This window comes from Cupressus sempervirens, chromosome 4, assembly GCF_028749045.1.
Source record: "Cupressus sempervirens isolate cs-2001-9-10 chromosome 4, ASM2874904v1, whole genome shotgun sequence".
NCBI lineage: Eukaryota > Viridiplantae > Streptophyta > Pinopsida > Cupressales > Cupressaceae > Cupressus > Cupressus sempervirens.
In genome coordinates this window covers 629,168,743-629,190,480 of record NC_143121.1, presented here as the reverse complement: position 1 = coordinate 629,190,480, position 21,738 = coordinate 629,168,743, and the positions used below count along the sequence as shown (strand labels likewise).

At 38.2% G+C, this 21,738-nt stretch overlaps 1 protein-coding gene across 3 annotated transcripts in view; it reads left to right on the top strand.

Annotated features, from left to right (window-relative positions):
• LOC149562801 (ARM repeat superfamily protein) overlaps nucleotides 1-21,738 on the top strand; it is a 183,534-nt gene that overhangs the window by 96,267 nt on the left and 65,529 nt on the right. For all 3 annotated transcript variants that reach the window (XM_089826262.1, XM_089826263.1, XM_089826264.1), the window contains exon 16: nucleotides 9,476-9,639. In XM_089826262.1, the coding sequence (XP_089682388.1) occupies nucleotides 9,476-9,639 (164 nt within the window). The remainder of the gene's footprint in view (nucleotides 1-9,475; nucleotides 9,640-21,738) is intronic.

Sequence of the window (21,738 nt, the reverse complement as noted above, 5' to 3'; positions counted from 1 at the left end):
GTAGTTGCAAGAAATTCTCAGTTGCATTCAGCCAGTGAGGGTTTGTTTGTAATGTGCCATGTTGTAATGCTTTGAGTTGAAAATCGCATACCATGTTTAAAAGCATTTGGTTATCATTGAATAAATATATTGGCACTATTTTACATCAGCTATTTGAGTAGATTTGTTGCACAACAATTTCCTTTATTCAGCATTTTGCTTTCAGCAGTGTATTTAGTTTGCATGTCAAGTGTTTGACGAAATTTCATAGTTTAGTATTAGTGGTTATTAGTGGCCCATTGGCAAGGGCCATTACAGTGGTATCAGAGCGGTGTTCTCGCTATCCTATTGGGTAAAGAATCTTTATGCATTCTTCAGCTTTTGCGTATCACAAGTATTATACACGCAGGAGAGCAGCACCTAAAGTTGAGTAGGAATTCAGAGATATACTTACTATGGGTGAAAGACAGTCACAGAGTCCACCTAGAGTCCCTAGGACTGATGAGGATGAGGCTAGAAACTTCTTACGGGCTATGGCTACTGGACAGTAGGAGATAGTTTAGTCTATACGTGCATTGACTACTATGATGGAAAGAGTTGCTCAGTCGAGGAATCGGGAATAGGGTAGGGGGACACCAACGCAAGATAATAGGAGTGTAGCAGATTCACAGGGTGCTCCTAGGCACAGGTCATGGACTGCAAACAGGCCTACACGTCCTACATTCCTTAAAGAGGTGACCTAGGAGGCAATAGAGGACAATATGCCAAAGGACTTTCAAGATGATCTTCGAGATGTAGATGCAGAATGGCAGGCACTACCTCCACATGTTCGTGAGTTGCCGAATTTTGATCACTATCTGAGTAAGAGAAGAGAGCACATGAGGAGTAGCAGGCAGAACTAGAGGCCTAGAGGAGGTCAGGACAGTGAGTTGCAGCAAGCTGCTAGCAAGCTCACCTTACCATCTTTTGACGGCAGTGGATAGACGACAGTGCAAGCTTGGATCCATAAGTTAGATACATTCCTAGCATTGAGGCCTATGTCAGAGACGGATGCTATCAGGTATGCCACTTTGCATTTAGAGGGCACAACACATGATTGGTGGTCACATGGTATGGTCACATTGCAACATAATTAGGTGACATCCTATTAGGATTTTGACCCAAAGATCTTCTTCCGTGATCTTGCACAGTTGAGACAGATAGACAGTTCAGAGATTATCAATGATGGTGCAAGATGTGTCCGAGAGGAGTTTGGTTATACTGTTCACAGAGGGGTTGTCTGAACCTCTAAAGGGGTGGATCAAGGCATTCAATCCCCCTTAATTGTAGGAAGCTACAAGGAAGGCACGGAGCATGGAGCTCACAACACCCTCTAGCAAGTTCACCTCCAGGAGCACTTCTTCATTCAAGGACCATAAGAAGTTTGATAAAAACAAGGGCAAAAAAGGTGACACCAAGGCTAAGTCTACTGCACCTCTGGATATGAAGACACTGAATGACATGCGTAGGAAGAAGCTATGTTTTTACTGCAAGGGTCCCTACGACAGAGATCATGATTGTCCTATGAGGCCTAAGGGGAAGGCCAATAGGGTTATGTGGGCTTACTACGAGGCTTCAGATTCTAATAATTCTGGACATGAGGTTGATCATAGTGATGCAGAGCCCGAGGCAAAAGCAGAAGCTTCAGAAACTAAGGAGGAGCCTGAGTTGCACTTTCAAGAGGCATGCTTGTCTAGCATTCAACAGGAAGGATCTTTTAGACTGCGTGGTGTTCTAGCAAGGCAAAGAGTTATTACTTTGGTTGATATAGGTGCTATGCACTTCATTGATGCACGTTTGGTTGAACGTTGTGGAATTATGACTAAGGAGTTTGAGGGACTACGAGTACAAGTTGCTGATGGTTACACTCTTAAGTGTAACAGGATGATTATAAATTTTCCCTTACGCCTGAACAACTATGAGTTCAAGGCAGACTACCATGTTGTCAACATGGGTGATTTGGATATTGTTCTTGGGATGGAGTGGTTGCACTCATTGGAAGAGGTCACCTTTAGATTGAAGGACATGGAGATTAAGTTTGAAGTGGATGGGAAGCAACACATTTTGAGAGTCATCAGGAATGGAGACATCAGGACTATTTCCTTCAGACGACTGGAGAGGTTAACCAAACATGATGACATTGAGTGGGCAGCCATATGTACTCTCATGCCTACACATGAGGGACAGCATAAGACATAGTATCACCCAGACATACAGAGGTTGAGAGTGAAGTATGATAGAGTCTTCAGTGACATTCCACCTGGCAGACCACCAGACAGAGGTATTGAGCACATCATTGAGTTGGAGGAAGGTGCTAAACCCGTGATGATTACACCATATAGGCATCCTAAGAGGTTCAAGGATGAGATTGAGAAAACCTTCAAGGAGCTTCTTGCGATGGGTCACATTGGGCCTAGCAAGTCTCCTTTTGCTTCTTCGGTTGTGTTGGTGAAGAAAAAGGATGGTACATTAAGGATGTGCATTGATTACAGGGTGTTGAACAAAAGGACAATCAAAAACAGGTACCCCATTCCATGGATTGATGAGTTGATTGATGAGCTTCATGGTGCACGTTACTTCACAAAGATTGATTTGAGATCCGGGTACCATCAAATCAGAGTTAGAGAGTAGGATATTGAGAAGATTGCCTTCAGATGTCATTGTGGGCATTTTGAGTTTGTGGTCATGCCATTTGGGCTGACCAATGCGCTAGCTACTTTTCAGTCCACCATGAACAGGGTCTTTTGTCATCAGTTGAGGAAGTATGTGTTAGTCTTCTTTGATAATATTTTGATTTATAGTTGGATTTGGCAAGAGCATATGGAGCACTTGGAGATAGTTTTGGGGATCCTACAGTCGGAGTCCTTGTACACTAAGGAGTCCAAATGTGATTTGGGCATGACAAAGCCATTGTACTTCGGACACATCATTAGTGCAGAGCGAGTAAGGAGGGATTTGATAAGATCTGTGCTATTGTGGATTGGCCTACTCCAGAGAACCTGACACAGTTGAGAGGGTTTCTTGGGTTGTGTGGTTTCTACCATAGATTTGTCAGTGGGTATTCACGCAATGCAGCTCCTATGTTAGATTTGCTGAAGAACGGAGCCTTCTTTGGACACCTGAGGCACAAGCTTGCTTTGAGAGATTCAAGGAGATCATAACTACATGCCCTGTGTTAGTGTTACCCGACTGAGCTTCAATGTGATGCATCTCGAGAGGGTATTGGTGCTATTCTGATGTAGGAGAAGTACCCCATTGCATTTGAGAGCATGAAGCTCCGTGGGCCAGAGAGATCATTTAGTATATATGACAAGGAGATGTTGGCTATTATGCATGTATTGACTAAATTTAGGCAGTATCTAGTGGGTGGTAAGTTTTGCATTAAAACTGACCACGATAGGCTGAGACATTTCCTTGGACAGAGAGATCTCAATGACAAGCAACAAAAGTGGGTTAGTAAACTGCATGCTTATGATTTTGACATCTCCTATGTGAAAGGGACTTAGAATGTGGTAGTAGATGCATTGTCACGCAGACCACATCTCAGTGCTATGATTCAGATATCAGAAGATTGGAGGCACTTGATCATTGCTAAGTATGCTAGAGATTCATGGGCATTCGGGATTGTTTATGGGACAGTTGTTGGTACCAGGTATACACTTGTGGATGATTTGATTACCTACAAGAACAGGATATTCTTAGTCCCAGGTTCGAAGGTGAAGCGTATTGTTATGAGAGCACTTCATGACTCACCTACAGTTGGACATCCTGGATACTTCAAACCGTACAGGTAGGTATGCAAGCGATTCACATGGAAGGGGCTCAAGGCAGATGTGTTGCAGTATGTTAGAGAGTGCCTAGTTTGCTAGTAGAACAAACAAGAGCACACCTTTCCAGCAAGGCTCCTACAGCCACTTCCCATCCCTGACAAGAAGTGGGAGTGCATATCCATGGATTTCATTACAGGCTTGCCTAAGGCCCAAGGACGAGATTGCATCTATGTGGTGGTGGATAGGTTGACAAAGTATGCACACTTCCTTCCCATCACTACTACTTACACAACAGTGCAGGTGGCTGAAGTCTTTTCTAGGGAGATTTTTAGACGACATGGGATACCTCGGAGCATAGTGAGTGACAAGGGCAGTAGGTTCTTGAGTCATTTTTGGTAGGAGGTGTTCTGTTTATGCAGCATCAAGCTCACACCTAGCACCAGTTGCCACTCGCAGACTGATGGGCGGACAGAGATAGTAAATAAGTGGGTGGAGGGATATTTGAGGAACTACGTGATTGGTCAGCAGAAAGCATGGGTTAGATGAATTTATTTATGTGAGTATTGCTATAATACTACCTATCACATGTCTATTCAGATGACTCCTTTCAGAGCACTATATGGCTATAATGCACCGAGCTTTGTTGATTTGCTTATGAGTGATGTTAGAGTTCCTTGTGTTGGGGATTTGCTTTAGGAGAGCAAGGACATTGTTGATGCTCTCAGAGATAATATTGCTAGAGCACAGAATCAACATAAGCAGTATGCAGACCAGAAGAGGACAGAGAGGAGTTTTGAGGTTGGTGACATGGTTTACCTCATGCTGCAGCCTTACCGACAGTCTACTCTCAGGAAGAGGGGGTCAAAGAAGCTTAAACCTAGATACTATGGCCGTTTCAGGATTATCAAATAGATAGGTGAGATGGCTTATGAGCTTGAGCTTCCAAAGACAGCAGGGTGCACAATGTTTTCCATGTGTCATGGCTCAAGAAGGTGTTGGGTCAGCATGTTGTGCCTTCAGCAGTTCTTCCTCCATTAGATGATGGAGGGAAATTGGTTCTTGTTCCTGAGTACATCATTGACAGTAGAGAGAGACAGCTCCATAGGAGGACTATCAGAGAGTACTTGAAGTGGAGAGATTTACCTGAGGAGGATGCCACATGGGAGTGAGAAGATATTTTGCAACATCCAGCTTTGAGATTGCTTGAGAGCAAGCAATTTCAGGAGGGGTGGACTGTCATGTCCCCTTTTTAGTGACATGTCATTTTCAGTGAATTTGCCTATCATGGACTCTCGTAGGCAGATGATTTTGGTGAGAGAGTCATTCTGATGATTATTTGGGGATTGGATGGTCTATTTTGCTCTTGGAGAGATGGGGTTTATTATATTTTTATTTTATGTGTTATGCGGGGCCAAAATATTATAATTTTGAGTTGAGTTGCACTTTTTATTTTATAAAGTTACTTTTTATATAAAAGTGCATTATAAAAGAACTTCATAAGAATATTTTATGGATACTTCTAGAAGTTCTTAGTGACTTCTTAGGAAAAGTGAATAAATAGAGTGCTCGGCTTCTCATTTGGACATCCTATGACTTGAGTTTACACTACTTTTCTCTTTGAGCATTTGTGGCGCCATCTTGGTCTGCAGATTGTCATTTGATCATTAGGAATGGAGTCTCCTACGGATTTGCATAACTGAGGAGGTGAAATATCCTTTGAAGGGTTGCACTTTGGAAGTGGTATTTAGCTACTTCAAGTTGGGCTTATTTGGACATTTCCAACAGGGTTCGATTTTCAGCCTGGACATACATTTTTGCTCATATCTCACTATTGGTTGGGAGTTTGATTTTTATTTTCTGGGAGAATTTTCTTTGGAGCCCAACATTTATTTTTACCAGGTGCCATACCAGTCCGTACATGTACGGCCGTACCTGCAGGCCGTATGGTCAGCAAGTTTGAGGGCAGGTTGGAGTTACATTTTCATAATTTTGTCTTCAATATTTAGTCTCCAGCATTTGCTCAATCCAAGTTCTTTCATTTCAGTTTGTAGTTGCAAGAAATTCTTAGTTGCATTCAACCAGTGAGGGTTTGTTTGTAATGTGCCATGTTGTAATGCTTTGAGTTGAAAATCACATATCATATGTAAAAGCATTTGGTTATCATTGAATAAATATATTGGCACTATTTTACATCAGCTATTTGAATAGATTTGTTGCACAACAATTTCCTTTATTCAGCATTTTACTTTCAGTAGTGTATTTAGTTTGCATGTCAAGTGTTTGACGAAATTTCACAGTTCAGTATTAGTGGTTATTAGTGGCCTATTGGCCAAGGCCATTACATTATAACCAATTGAAATTTTATTTAATTGGTAAGATGTAACCCTAACCCTGATTTGTTACAATTGTGATTTAGGGGCAAATTCTAGGGCACATTAGGAAGGGGACATCACAATGACGGATGATTAAGCACAGCTGCATAAAAAAACAAGAAAAATTTCAAAACATATAAAGAAATTCCAAATATTCATTCAATAACATTGATAAAGCATTCTTCATATACATTATAGATTCTTATTACATTACATTTGTGCAGGATTGTGAGTTCATTTAAGAGTCAAACGAATTAGCGAATGCCAAAACTTAATTTATTTCATAATTCATTGTCATTATATATGCAATTTCAAATTATAGTATATGAGGTACAGCAAAATGTTCGAAGGATCTAAGTTCCACTTTCAATTACAATTTGAAAATACAAAATCAAAGGAAGTTTCATTTTATTTCTTTCTCATTTAGGCCGAGTTGGGGTGTGGGGGTTGTTGGCATGCAAAGTCTGTTTTCTTTATAACATTGTTTAAGTAGTTGATGATGGGTGACCATTGTTGGCCTTGCCATTTTTTTTTGAGTAGTTGCTGTATCTTTTCGAATTTTACTTTTTATCAGGATGGTTGGGGGATGTTAGAGATGTCACCTCTTATCCCTCTTTTTTTAGTACATCCCCTGGTTTCTTGGACATTCACGTTGTTTTTCTGGAAATTGGTGATGGCCTAAGGACGTCCCCTAAGCATCCCCGTCCCTGAACCATTTTAACAGTAGGGATGCCCTAAAACATGTTGGGGATGCAGCTGCAGTTTCCCTGGTTTCTTGGACATCCACGTTGTTTTTCTGGAAATTGGTGATGGCCTAAGGACATCCCCTAAGCATCCCCGTTCCTGAACCATTTTAAAAATAGGGATGCCCTAAAATATGTTGGGGATACAGCTGCAGTTTCCCCTGCTTTCTTTTACTGCACTTCATTACATCGAATGAAATCATCTTCATCCTCATATTCAGAGGATGACACCTAAGTCTTGGAATTTTAGGATTTTCCTGGTAATTCTGGTTACGAAATGTACCAGAGTAAGATTCTGAAACAAATATCCCATGGTTGCCTCTAGAGCTTGTGTTTTGAGATGCCAAAATGTTCAGAGATTCTAGTTTGATCATTTTCATATACTTAAGACTTACACTGCTGATTAGTGAATTCTGAACTTATCAATTATGACATTCTAGTTTGATCTTTTGAATATTGAATTCTAAATTTAAATTAGAAAGCTATGTTTGAAAATAAAAAATTTGTAATGGTTTTGTTTAGCATGTGTTGGTATATAACATTGTAGACTTAATTGTTTAAGTACATGTATGTAAGTAATTTTTGAATGTACCAAAAATGTACCCAACCCCCTAAAAAATGATGCCGCACCAGGCATTTCCTGCCTACATATCCGTTCCGTTCCTGTACTCGATTCGGCAACTTGGGTTGGCACATAAGTTGATACTTTCTGGTTAATTTAATGAAAGCACGAGTCACCAATGCCCGATTCCTTAGGATGATACAAGCCCAATGCCAAAGAAATCAGTTGAAGATACTGGCAAAGACATCCAGTAGAGTGTTTCTAGCTAAAGAAGATTCAGGGCCAAGTGGGGGCTCAACTGTATTAACTCCATCAGATGAAGCTGGTGACAATTGTGTACTAAGATTTGTATCTGATATGTTTTCTTTTCTAGCTTTTCTTGTATTCCTTTCCTCATCATTTGCTTCTAGCACTACTGCCTCTTCACTAGTGACTGGACCACTTTCCTTTCCTTTAAAGGAGAATCAGGAGTAGCTGTCTGCTCCCAATACAACACATTAGGATTCTTTAATAGTCCACTGGACCTATCCTGAGTCAGAGGTGACCTTGGAGAGGAACTTCCTGACTCATGAGAAGATTCTGCATCTTGGTGATTAAGAGATCAATGCTGTGATTATCCTCATTTCCACCAAATAGATCTCTTAGAAGAAACCATAGAGTTAGAAACAATATGACCTATCTGAAATTATCTTCAACAGAAAAACTGGGATGCTTTTCTAATCCAATACTTGTTCCACACCCCATCCTTAACTTTTATTAAAAATCCTTTGACAGTCTTGACTTTTCAATCTCTACTTGAACTAGAATTGCTGTAGGATGTAAGATTCTATCAAATGTTTGCCCAACGATTTCACATCACCTTGAAAATAAGGACCAGCCTAGCTTAATAAGGATGTTAGTGTAAACAAACCGATGTTGACATCTTTGAGAAGCTTCTGTTGTAGGATTAAAAGCTGGAAACGTGTAATAAGTAAAACATGGCTATCCCAAAAACAATGCTTCTTGAAATAAAATTGTGATCATTGAAAAATTTGCATAACAGTACAGTTGGATGTATTTCTATTGATCCTTTAATATGTGACTCCCATTTATTTGAGATCCAACCATGCAAATTGACTAAAGTGGGGCAAAAGGAGTTCAACTTACAAATCTCTCCTTGTTTTGAGTATTTCTCTTCCTCTGATAATACTTGTCACCCCAGTTCCTAAATCTTCTGATGTCATATCCACTTCTTGCATCCGCTACAAAAGCTCAATAACATATATTGCATATAAGGGCTTAAGAATTGCATCAGCAGAAATATTAGGAACATTCTGTAGCTGCAATGCCCGCTGCATCCCTGGAGCCATGTTGGATATTTTAGTTGTATTCATGATGGTCTTACTAGGTGTAACAGGAGTGGTAGGTTTGACATCTCTAGTATTCAAGAGTCCAAGAAACAGCAACCAAAGTGTTAACATTGCTGCTAGCATGGAAAGTATCATGACTTCTTGCAGGCCATTTCTCCAAACCAAAGATCTCTTTCAATTATCAATAGCTACCACTGTAGGGTTTGAAGCATGCTGAGTGGAAAGAACCATTTTGAAAGTCTTGAGTACTGTGGCTGTACAATTTTTTTGATCTACAGTAAAGATAAATTAGGTAAAATATAAATTGGCGGAGATTACACTCTCTCTCAAAGTAGAAAGGGATATAAATGCTGCAACATGATGCATTTTTATAATGAAACGAAGATATGAAACTCTGCATATTTTGGTTGTGGTGAACATTTTCTTTATCTCCACGCTGAGAGTCTAATGATCCTAAATCTTAATTGTTGATAGCTTGCAAGTATTTGGCATAGACTAGTAACTAAGAATTTCTTCAGATAAGGCATGTTTAGCAGGACAATAATGGATTTTGATTTCATTTACCTAAAACTGATCTCTTTTTGCAGGTATCTGTGTTCGCTTCTGATAGAGCTACACCTTGCAAGCATTCTTGAAATGACTTTTCTTTAATGTATTGCAGGTGCATGATTGGGATTCACTTGTCAAAATGCTACTCACTAAAATGTTTGCGGAGCCATCAAATGCAATTATTCCTCGATTCTTGAGTCAGATTAGCAATCACTTGGCTGGTGTTGCAAACATTGTTTTTAGACTTATTCTTTCACACATGGTGAAACAACAAGAGTGAGTTGAAACTCATCCAGAATTAATTAAGTACCGACATGAATTCCCTTTGTTTCGTTTACTGATTGTGCGCATTAAGAAAAAATCAGCTGTTTTAAAATCCATGCAAAACAAATTATTTCTTTTGTAATCTTTTTCAACTATGCCGGTTCTGGACTGTAGATTAGATACTATTCAAGTAATATATTGGTTTGCAATGTTGCTTCAGTTATTTTGTACTGATCCATTTGTTGTTTCAAAGGGTCTCTTTTTACAAAACTTATAAAAAGATCATCAACGTAATAAATAGCAAAGTCCTTAGTCATTAACCCTCTATCCTACTACCTTAATAATTGCTGTGATGAGGAATCACTAATGTTGCAATATTCTTTTGATTGTTTTGAATTCCATTACTAACTTAGTGGTAATTCATTTATATAAGTTAATTTTGTCACATGTTAATAGTGGTAATGGAGCTAAATTTATGATTCATAATCTTTCCAAATAAATAGAGTCCACAAATAAGAAATGAATGCCAACAGTATGCTACTTGCAATTCAAATGAGAGTGTTAGATGGAATTGTTAATCAAACTAAGGAGAAAATAATGTGGAAAAGAAATTCGACAAAAGAACTCAATATTGTATCTTGTGAACCCTTTGAAGAGAGAAAAGGCAAACTGTGGATATTAAAGAAATGGTTGTATCTTATGTATTTGTTACATGGTAGAGTTTATTTGGCTGGCTGCAAGTTTGTGTACAGTTCAGCCTGAACACCTTGGGTTGCCTATGGTTACAGCCTAGATAATTAACTTGTGGGGAGCCTTACCAGACTGGAGTTTGATGTATGCTACTGTCTTTATTAGAGCAGAAATTTCCCAAGCAATGGAGTTCTTTTCAAGCTTATTTTTAATCTTACTAAAGTTCATTGGGATGCAGTCAAAGTAGTCTTCAGATTTTTGAAGGGTGCATGATACATCACAGTATTCTTTGTGCTATCATGGTAATTTGATATGTGGATTTAGACTGGGGGGTGATATTGATGACAAAAGATCCACCAATGCTTGCGTTTACTTTATTTGGGGATGCAATCTGTTGGATGAGAAAGCAATAGGTTATGGTTTCTTTGTCCACTATTGAAGCTGAGTATATAGAAACTACTCACACTTGTAAGAAGCCATTTTTCTTAAAAGATCATGTTTAGATATTGGAATAAAACAAGGCGCAATAACAATTTATTGTGAGAGTCAGAGTGCAATCTGTGACCTACCTAATGAAGAGTCCAATTTTCATGACAAGATCAAGCATATTTATGTCCAGTATCATTTCGTTAGAGATATGGTTGAGATGGCAGGGTGAAGCTGACTAACGTAGAGACATCGATGAATGTAGAAGATTCAATAACTAAGGCTATGGGCACAAAGAAGTTCAAATGGTGTTTGGAGCCAATGACTCTCATGACCCCTACCGATTAAATTATGATGTTGATACTTTCTTTTCTCTCACAAGGTGTTCGATAAATGGGAGATTGTTAAGAAAATGTGTCTCAACCTTGAATTTACATTCAATTGTTATTTATGATAATTTTCATTTGAGCATGGCTTTCCCTCTAACTTTCATGGAACTTTTAAATAGGTTGGATAAGCATGCCAGTAAATTTTGATTGCAAGGTCATGTTTAGATTGGAAGATATTTATGTTTCCATTTTTGAAGTTGTTGAAGAAATTTTGTGGATTTAATTTTGGAGGCTTTAGAGGCTCTAAAATGGCCTAAAAATGTGCTTAGCTGGCATAATGGAATATATAGTGATAGAACTCATTGTGAGCATTTGAACGCTTCAAACGGTTCATCAATTAGATACATAGTTCAAATCTTATGTTGTACATAATTTAGGACTTCCGAAAAAGGAAATGTGAAATGTGTTGAATGCATAAATGAGCTATAAAAGGGAGTTGCATGTTTTGGTTTATGTTTTGACACAGCATAGGGTGTCTTTGATTGGAGATTGGATGGGCTCCACTTTATAAGTGGTTTCTAGCCCATGATTTTGTAATACTGTTTGACTATTTCACGTATTGTATCTCCTATATATTAGGTGCGTCAGATGGAGGGCATTCTTCTGTGAAAATCTTGCATTGCAACTATATTGTAATTTGTTATTGATTTTTGAATAGTATATTGGTTGGATTTTGATGTAGAGAACCCAACCAGTTTTAACTTCAATTCTATAATATCCCTTGTAAATCTGATCAAAATTTTCTGTTATGAAACTCGAGGAATTTTGTCAAACATTTAGCATACAATGTTTGAAATCGCTGTTATGAATGCTTTGTTTGTCTTCCTTTAAATTTGGAGGCTGCAAATGAAGTTATTAAACGCTTTTAGCAATGCAAGGTTGTTATAGAAATCATATACTAGCTGCTTCAGACCTTTGATAGACATATACATGACTGAAATTAACTATTACAGCTAATAGACAATAAGACAAACACTTGCCACACATTCCAATGAGCACCTATGGCCACTAGGCGTTTCTCCAAATAGTTACAGTGCAATCTTGCAACAGTTTACAATGACAATACAACGTCAATATAGAGCTAAAGACTTACAATTATAACACCTGCAATTTATTACAAGTAATTCTCATGGATAAACCAAATTAAACATGGAACCTGATTATGTCTTTGGTGTCTGGTATATAGCAGCAGATTGAATTATAGGCAAACGCCAAATTCAGTAAATGGCAGCCATTAGGTAAGATACTGCCCTCTAACCTCCGTATCAATCCAAATGGAAATAAACACATGCCCTACATGAAGATCGCAGCTTGATGAAAACCCATACTGCTACAGTTTGTGTGATTGCAGGTAACATATACACCCAATAGTATTATATTGTGCAGAAAATAAATGCTCAACAGTGGCATCACAAACCAAGGGAAACGATTGGATATTAATGCCCAATCAGGTAGCTCCAAATGCTGCTTCTTATGAATAATAGAAGCCCCAAAAAATCAAACTATGATCTCCCAACAGATAGAACAAAACCTCCCACAAATTCTCAGCTCCAGCAATGAAAGTAATCTCCCAACTTGAATGCTACCTTTCAGACTTGACAAATTTCCAATTGCCATACAACGGTGACAATGAATTGATAATCATTATTCAGAAATCATACACAATTCGCTATGTGTTTCAATAGCTCAAAGTGTAAATCAAAAAGAGGAATTAATCCTCACAAAATTTCTATGTAGAAACTCTCTGCACAAAATCAAAATGAGAAAATAAGCAATGCGATAGAATGATTCAATCATCTTTCAAATGCCTCTTTATAATTGCAAAATGAACTTGGCTTTTTCCTCACACTTTTCATTAACGATGCTTCATCAATACACTTTTCAATTAGAAGCTCTCATTTAATAATTTTGAATACATAACCTCAATAAATGACTTATAATATAAAGCAACGTTAAATGACCCAATCAATAATTGAAGATGCCAATCACCAAGTGCCTCAACTGCACTGCTAAATATAGTAATTGCCCATAATTGACTTACTATAAATAGGAAGTCACGTAACAAAGACCCTCAAAACACACTAACAACTCATGAGGGTTGGAATAATGAATTGACTTCGCTAAGCTACAAGAACCTGCTAAAATGGGGACGTTACATTTGAAGTTTTGAGTTTCATGCTGAAAGTTCTTTTTTCCCATTTTAATCACTATATTGTGGTATGCATGTTATTTATGTTAGTTCTATTAAGTTTTTATTAAGTTTTTTGGACTCCTGGTTGAGACACATGATTTATCCGGTTGATAGGTTTGGGTTGGTTTTGGACCCCAACAACTATATGACCATCATGATCGGGCATACCTTTGCCAAACTCTATGCTATTATGCTAAATGCTATTCTTATCAGTGTGCTTGACAAGAGACATTGTAAGGCAAGAGGTCAAGTAGGTTTTCGGGCGGACTATCAGACCATGGATCATATCTTGACATTGTGGATTATCATTGAGGAGGCTGGCCACTGCTCAACAAAATTCTATAGCTATTTTGTGGACTTTCGCAAAACGTTTCATTCTATCCCCCAGGTGGCACTTTTCTAGAGACTCAAAGCATTGGCGTTTCAGAGATCTATTGACGATGATCATGAGGCTCTACGAGACTATTGTGGGCAGATTCAGGACTCCCGAGGGATTTTCAAAACTGATCGAGAGCACCATTGGGGTGAAGTAGGGTTTCTCTCTCTCCCCCACTTTGTTTGGCATCTATATTGATCAAGTTGAGGCTTTTCTCCAAGATTCCTTAGGGTGAAGTTCTCTGGTCCCTGCTTTAGCTTGAGACTTGCTATTCAACCTAAGATTAATAAAGGGTTGGGCTCCCTTTCCATGTTAGAGAGATAGTGCTTCAAACATCACTTTCAAGACACTTCCTCCAAATTGTCCCTCTTGGACTCTTTGGTTAGATCCACAGTCTCATATGGTTCAGTGGTTTGGGGCTCCTCCTTGCTAGATTCTGATTGGTCCTTGGTTGAGTGGGTTCAAACACTTTTCATCAGGCGTGTCATTAGATGCCACCACTCCACTCCCTACAGTGTTATTATGGCCGAGTTTGGGGCTCACCCCTTCAAACTTGGGCCATCTTCGATTTGATTTGGTTTCTTCATCGCCTCTGGGGCTTTGCGGATTCAAGTGATAGATGCCACAGATATTCCTACCTAACTTACTGCTCTTTAGTCACTGTTCCTAGTTCAAATCTGACCACCAGGGCCCATTGCTAGTACACTTAGGCCACTACTCTATTGGTTTGATGGGCATTGCGATTGATCATCGCCCTCCCTATCAGTTTTCTCTGGATGCTCCCGCTCGCCTCCTCTCCTCTTGTCAGGAGCTAAACGGGCATGTTAGACTCGATACTTACAGACTACTAGTCAATCATGACAACTTGGGTCAACCCTCTTGGAGGGTTACGCCCGCAGATGACCTTTTATGTCGAGCACTTCATAGATGTTTGTGATGGGATTATTGTGTGCCTTGCCTATTTGACCCAGTGTTGGTTCCATGCCCTTTGTATCTCTCTTGGTTCCTTTAAAGTTGAATCCCACTGGCTTAGATACTAGACTGACCACCGCATCGACAGAGAGGATCGAATTTTCTATTTCCGTACCGTTGCGGAGACAGAAATAGAGACAATTTTCTGTTGTCCCATCTATAATGAGATCAACGGGAGGTTTATTGTCTTTTCAAATGTTGTAGGTCCTTATTGACTTTTTCTAGATACATTGTCTAGCATTGCCTAACACTTCCAAGAGGCCACTCAGCTTCGAGATAGTACTTTACAGCTCTTTTTTCCTCATCACTAGGCTTTAGATTAGCAAATCTCCGACTTCTATGTGCCCATGTCCCCCGCTAGGGAAATGAAGTGGCAATTCTGCACTCCTGCTTCTAGCCACATCAGATCAGTGAGACCTTGTAGAGGACTCACTAGATAGCGATAGTCGTCATCCAACAATATTCATGGACAATTTGGGACCCTTGGTCACCCATCTTCTTATCCTTTTGTGTTGATTTCTTTTGGCCAGGGAAGGACCCCTAGTCCTTTCCTTGATGTCTTCCTTTGCTTCTTTGTTGCTTTTTTTTTTTGTGGGCGCCGTTTGGTGTCCCTGGTATGAGCGGTTTCCCTTGTTTGTAAACTTTCAGTCCCTTAGACCCTTGTTGGTTTCTTGTTGGACATTAATAAATTTATCTTATCTAGAACCAGTATAAAAAATTGAGATTTTTTTTACATTACCCTGTCTTTAGGTTAGTGTAGGAATGTTTTCTGCTACCTGTTGATTTGAGTTTTGTTCCACTACAACATGCTAAATCAAATACTTAATGTTTTGAGGAGAAACACCAAATGCTCAATCCTTTCTTGATACAAGGTCATCTCTCATACTAAGCTTGCAAGGTAAGATCATGAAATGAGTTCAAGGTTCCTTGTTAATCGTAGGCTTCAGTAGGTTTTATGATGTGATATGCTAGTTATCACAAAGGGATTTATGCTATTCTTTCAATGGATATCAATTTTTTCTCTGATAAATTTGTCTTTACAACATGCAATGAAAATATAGTTTTGATCTTCAAACCTTTCCCACTTCAACCCAAACTTAAATTGGCTAACTTCTACTCCTAATTGCGAATGCAAGGAATCATAGATGACTTGGACTCTACTAGATGTAATCTCATTGGCGAATCCATCCACCTACTGTAAGCTTCTAAGGAACACTTGAATGGTTTTAAATGGATGCAAATTAAAGATTCAACATCAATTGAAGTTAAGCGCATTTAACCATTGACTTACCACACAAGGCACTCCTACCATCACCAAGAGGCTAGTGGCCTGGATTTGTTCAAGTCAAGAAAAGAAACATCCACAACAACTTCCATTCAACTAAACTACTTCAACATCAAAGGAAATCTACTCCAACTGAAAGATTGAGGAAACCATACAATACTACAAAACAATATGAAGGAATTCACCATGAAGAACCAACAACCAATTATCAATTACTTTGACAAGCATTTGAACAACAACTTCATCAAGTCTCTCTCTTAGCTATTCTACTCTAATCTCCTTGCTCTCCACTACCTCTAATCTCTAAGCTAATGAATCACTAATGAGAAGGCCTTGGCCTTTTATAGTAGTTCCATTACAACGAAGGACCAAGATTGATTCAAGATCAAGGGTTGAGATTTCTTCTCACAAACCCTAATTAGGGTTGCCAAATTTGCAACCAATTGCACCAAGCCACCAATTCATAAGCCAATAAGAAAATTACAAGGATTTTTCCAACCAATGAGAAAACAGGACACTTGTCATGTTGTGATTGACTGTGCTTGAAATTTAAATTTTCTAATTGGAGGAGACAAACAATTGCCACCTCATCATCCTTAAACTGTGCTTGGAGTCTTGGCTTGTTGAAGGTGTTTGTTAAAATTGCAAATATTTCTTGTTCGATTGTTAAAAAGTCTCTCAATGCTTGAGATTTTCTTCATCCTTTGAAATTTCCTCATGGAATTGACTTGAATCACTTGCATCTTCATGAACTCGTGAACTTGATATTTCTTGATTCTCCTTATATATGTCCCGATGTAGCTAGATCTTTTGTACTTTCCTGAATTTCCTCTTGATTTCAAGCTAAGTTTGCTGGTTGATAGCTTGAATATGAATTTTTCCTTCTCACTTGAGTCCTCAGGCTTGAATCGTCTTCTTGTAGCATCTACTTGGTTCTCTTGAAGTCTCAAGCTCAACCTTGACATCATCTCCATGTTTCACGTTGCAGAACAAATAGAAAGCTTCATTAAGTTTGCAAAAGAAATCTGAAAATAAAATCATATCAATAATGAACAAAATAGATTTATATTATTCAAGATTAAGCCTTTCTATTTTCTTGTAATGATCGATGTCTCGAGTGATTCTAGCGGCTTGGAAGAAAAACTTCTTGGGTAGAAATCCTAAGACAAGGATTTCTATAGTGGGAATCCTTTGGTTAGAGGATTTTCACAAGGCATGATAAAAATTTCATCCCAATTTTAGACACCTAAATTTATTTCTCTCACAACTCTCCAATTCACCCATTTAATTTTTTTTTTATTTTAGATGAGGAAAATAAGGCTACAAGGAAAGGGTGAAATTTCAAGTCGGGAGGATTTTTGTGTTGGGAATCCACTGGAGAGAGGGATTTCCACGGTGGGAATCCTCTGGTAAGAGGATTTCTACAAAATATGATTTCTCTTTTTCCACTTCTATTTCAAACTATTCTCTTGTTATTATTAAATCTTATTATTAAATCTCTCTCTAAGTGGCATCCCTCATCTTCAACTCTTGTTTAGAATTATAAAATGGAGTGGTGAAATTCTTGACATTGGAGGATTCTGTTGTTGGAAATCCTGAGCTCATAGGATTTCCATGGTGGGAATCCTTTGGTTAGAGGATTTCCACCAAATTTACTTAGCACTTTACCCTTCCATCTTTCCAAAACTTCATTGTTTCTCATCAATTCTACTTTCAACACAACATCCTTTACTTGCAACACTTGTTAGGAGTCAATTTTAGTACAGTAACAGGCAAAATTTTTGTTTGAGAGGATTAATGTGGTGGGAATCTTGTAAAGAGAGGATTTCCATGAAACATGATTTATCCTTTTTCTTTAGTAATTTCCATCACTTCTGTTATTATGAATCAATTACACCTCAACCCATCACTCTTTATCTCCAACACTTGCTTGAAATCTATGTTAGTGCAAAGTGAAAATGAGGAAATTTTAGTTTGAGAGGATTAATGTGGTGGGAGTCTTTTGGAGAGAGGAATTCCACATTGGGAATAATTACCATCAAGCATGATTTTGCACCTCATTGCCTTGAAACCCATCCCATTTCGACCTTGACAATTTCTTACTTATTTTTACTCATGATGGTGAGTTTATGCCTCAAAGTTAAACCAAATTTTGAATGCCTTATAGGTGGTGGAATTTGGGACTTGGGAGGATTAATATGGTGGGAATCTTTTGGAGAGAGGATTTCCACATTGGGAATCCTCTGGTCAGAGGGTTTCCATCAAATATGATTTTTCCACCTAGACTCCCAAATCTCGTCATTTTGCACCCTTATTCTATTTCTTTCACTTATTTTCAAGTTTCTATGCCTCAACGTGATTTTGCATCAATTTTGAGTTAATGAGGAGAAGGGTGGAAACCTTGAGAGAGGATTTCCATGGTGAGAATCCTTTGGTTAGAGTATTACCACCACACATGACCGTGAATCCTTAAGAAAATTTACCATTTTTCCTTCTCTTCATTGCTTTAACATTGCATCTTTTAATTTTCTGCTTTAGTATGGATCCCTCACAACCATGTTTGCACCACATCTCTTTGTTTTAAAGTGAAAATCTTGAGATCTTTAGGGATAAATTATAGCTGGTGGAAATCCTAGAGTTAGAGGATTTCCACCACTTTCCAAATTTACTCACAATCCTTCTCCCATCTCTCAAGCATGCAAATCTCAATTTACATGCCAAAAACGATCAATTTACAAGCAGTTTTTGGCCACATTTTTGCAAAAACGACCCAGATTTTTGCATAAAAAGGGCATATTTTTGTTAAAAACTCTCAAAAAATGGCATTTCCAGCCCATACGTTTGGATCAATAGAGGTCATTTTTGAGTTTCAATACATGCTATTGCCTTTGGAGATCACGTTTTTAGCATTCTCATGTCAAATTCGATCCTTCATTGCTGAAATATCCCAAATGGATATTTGCTCTACTGCTGCTATAATGTTTAATTATATAAATTATATTTTCCTATAGATTTTTCTTTGATCTTATAGAGCTAGACAAAAGTTGTAGAAGAATGTTGTTTCTTTTTGTAATTTTCAAAATATAGGAATTACAATGAATAAATAACAATAACTGATAAAATAGAAGTGATAGAAATCATATGTAGCAATACATACTAATTTGGAAATGGTGCTAAAACCATACCCGTAGAGTTTGATTTATTTCAGAATAATACCAATATAGATGTACTTCAAACAAGGTTGACGCCAGTTGAAGATGGGAACCAATTACAACCAAACAAGTTCAAATGATATAGCCCAGGCTGTTGCAATTAAACAACTCCAGTCTGTTGCAAATAAACACTCTAGAATTCCTCATATGAGCTGCTATAAAGAAACGCTAGGCTGAACCAAAGTGGCCGCCTTCCCTAAAAATCCACTGCATGCAAAGTGTGATTGCAATACTAGAAATTGATCCCTTGCCTTGATCAAACTGTATTTATAAGAACCTTTGAATTTGATCTTGTTGAGGGCTATGTCCCAACAAATCTGCTCTCAGCACTAGGGTTTGCGTCCTAGGTGAGGAATGCTCTTCCAGAGCAATGGCATCCAAAAAAGGTTGACAAAATGATCAAAGATACTCACTATTAGGTTACCATTGTTTTATATCCCCTCTCCAAGGGAAATCGAACCCTAAAAGAACCCTAAAGTGGATTTCATTTGAACTTTATAATATAACATTATTTTCCCAATAAAAGAGTCCAAATAGAAAAAAAAAATTACTTTATTAACGACAAATAGCTCCAAGCATCAAATAAGTCCTGGCAAGTGATAATCAAATAGTAGAGACTGAGCTCTTTCCAATGAGGTATCACACATAGGCAAATCGCTCCAAATGGAGCCAAAAATGCTAACTATCACACATAGGCAAATCGCTCCAAATGGAGCCAAAAATGCTAACTTAGGAGAATATTAAAATATTTCACAAGTAGCCAAGGAACAACTCAAACACCTCCAAAACATGAAACTGAGTTTATCACCTTCTTGTGACTGATGCCGGACAACCTGGGCCAACCAGTAGTCTCGCCCTCAAATCTAGGGATACTCCTAAAAAATAGGGAACACACCCAAATCTCCTGAAATTGAGATCAGGGGTGATCTCATAGAACCTTAACTCTGGAAAACATCACAACCTCCTAAGAGTTAGGAATCTCCTCCCAAAATCAAGGAACTGCTCTCAACTGATCTACTATTGCTTGAAATACCGAATCCGAATGCTAAAAACCCTAACTAATTCCCTGATCACCACTCTAGACTCCATGATAGGCTAACTCTCATGTCACTACTAGACAGAGCTAAAGAGGGACATGACAATTACTCATTAACATTCATTGAATGCAAGTGTGGAAGAAGTCAAATTATTGTTTGAGAATCCGGATTTGGAGGAGAATTGGTCTTCGAAGCCTATAAACCTTGCTATTTTGGCTCATTAACTTCGAAGTAAGTGGACATTTTCAAATTTGGTCATTAATTCATGCTTATCTTGCTATTTTAATGCATGTTTTAGCTTGATGTTGCACACTTGTTTATATATATGTCATGAAAAGTGCATTTTGCCTTTAAATATGATGAAAACTCTCATTTTCACAGTTTTGGATTTCCCCAAACTCCAAATTCGAATTTGCACTTGAAAGCAACTTGATTGTTGACATGTTTGAGTGTAATACCAAAGGCATGTGTTTGTTTTCATTGCTTGTTTGCTTGCTTTCTTGTTTTTCTTCTTTTGGAAGAAATTGCAAGTTCTTTCCTAAGAAATTGAGCACATTTCACTTCACTCCACCTTCCACCTCTTCATGCAAGTGCATCATTTCAATCCACTATTACATGGCATAGCACTTTGCATCTCATTCTCCACATGCAATTACATGTAATCTCACCCTCCATCCACACTCACATGTAATCTCATTCTTCTTTCCCACTTACATGTAATTCCATCCTCCATCCATATTTACATGTAATCTCATCCTTCATATGCATTTGCATGTGATCTCATTCTTCGAACCTCATTGCATGATTACATCAAGTCATGATTGCATGTAAATCATTTTACATGCGATTACATCTAAAGAACCCTATTTTGGTAAAAAGGTCACACTTTTAAACAACAAAGTCACACTTTTAAACACCAAAGTCATCATTTGCATGCATTCATATGCATCCCAACTTGCTTTCTTGGCCATACCCATGAAAGCCCATCGTTGGCCACATGCAATCAATCTTTCCAAGTCCGCTTTTGGCCCTTTCCATCCAAATACATATGCTTTTCAGTTCATTTCCAGCCATCATATGTGTTCCATAAGTGTCTAATCCATACTTCGAATACACACCCCTCATGGATTCGTCATTGTAACTCAAATCCTAAAGTTCTCAAGGATTCAATCTCATTGGAAGATGTTATCATCTTCATGCTGTGGCACACTCTTCAAGATATGTCAAAACTAAATTAAAAATAATAGAGATATCCCGTCAAGAAGGCATGTTTTGATTCTCAAGAAGCAATAATTCATTTGATCTTCATTTTCCCAATGGTTGTTCGAGAACCTAAGTTCGTGTGGGAATGCACAAAGCACTTTGTTTCAAAAAAAGAAAAAAAGAAGTGGTAGATGCTTGTCGGAAAGTTGTTCCAAGTTTACCTCCAGACATCATTGAGAATGTCTTCAAAGTGCTAGAAAATCTAGAATGTGCCAGTCTGACAAGATAATTCACAACTTGGAATGAGGAAAAGCTTGATCATCTCAAATT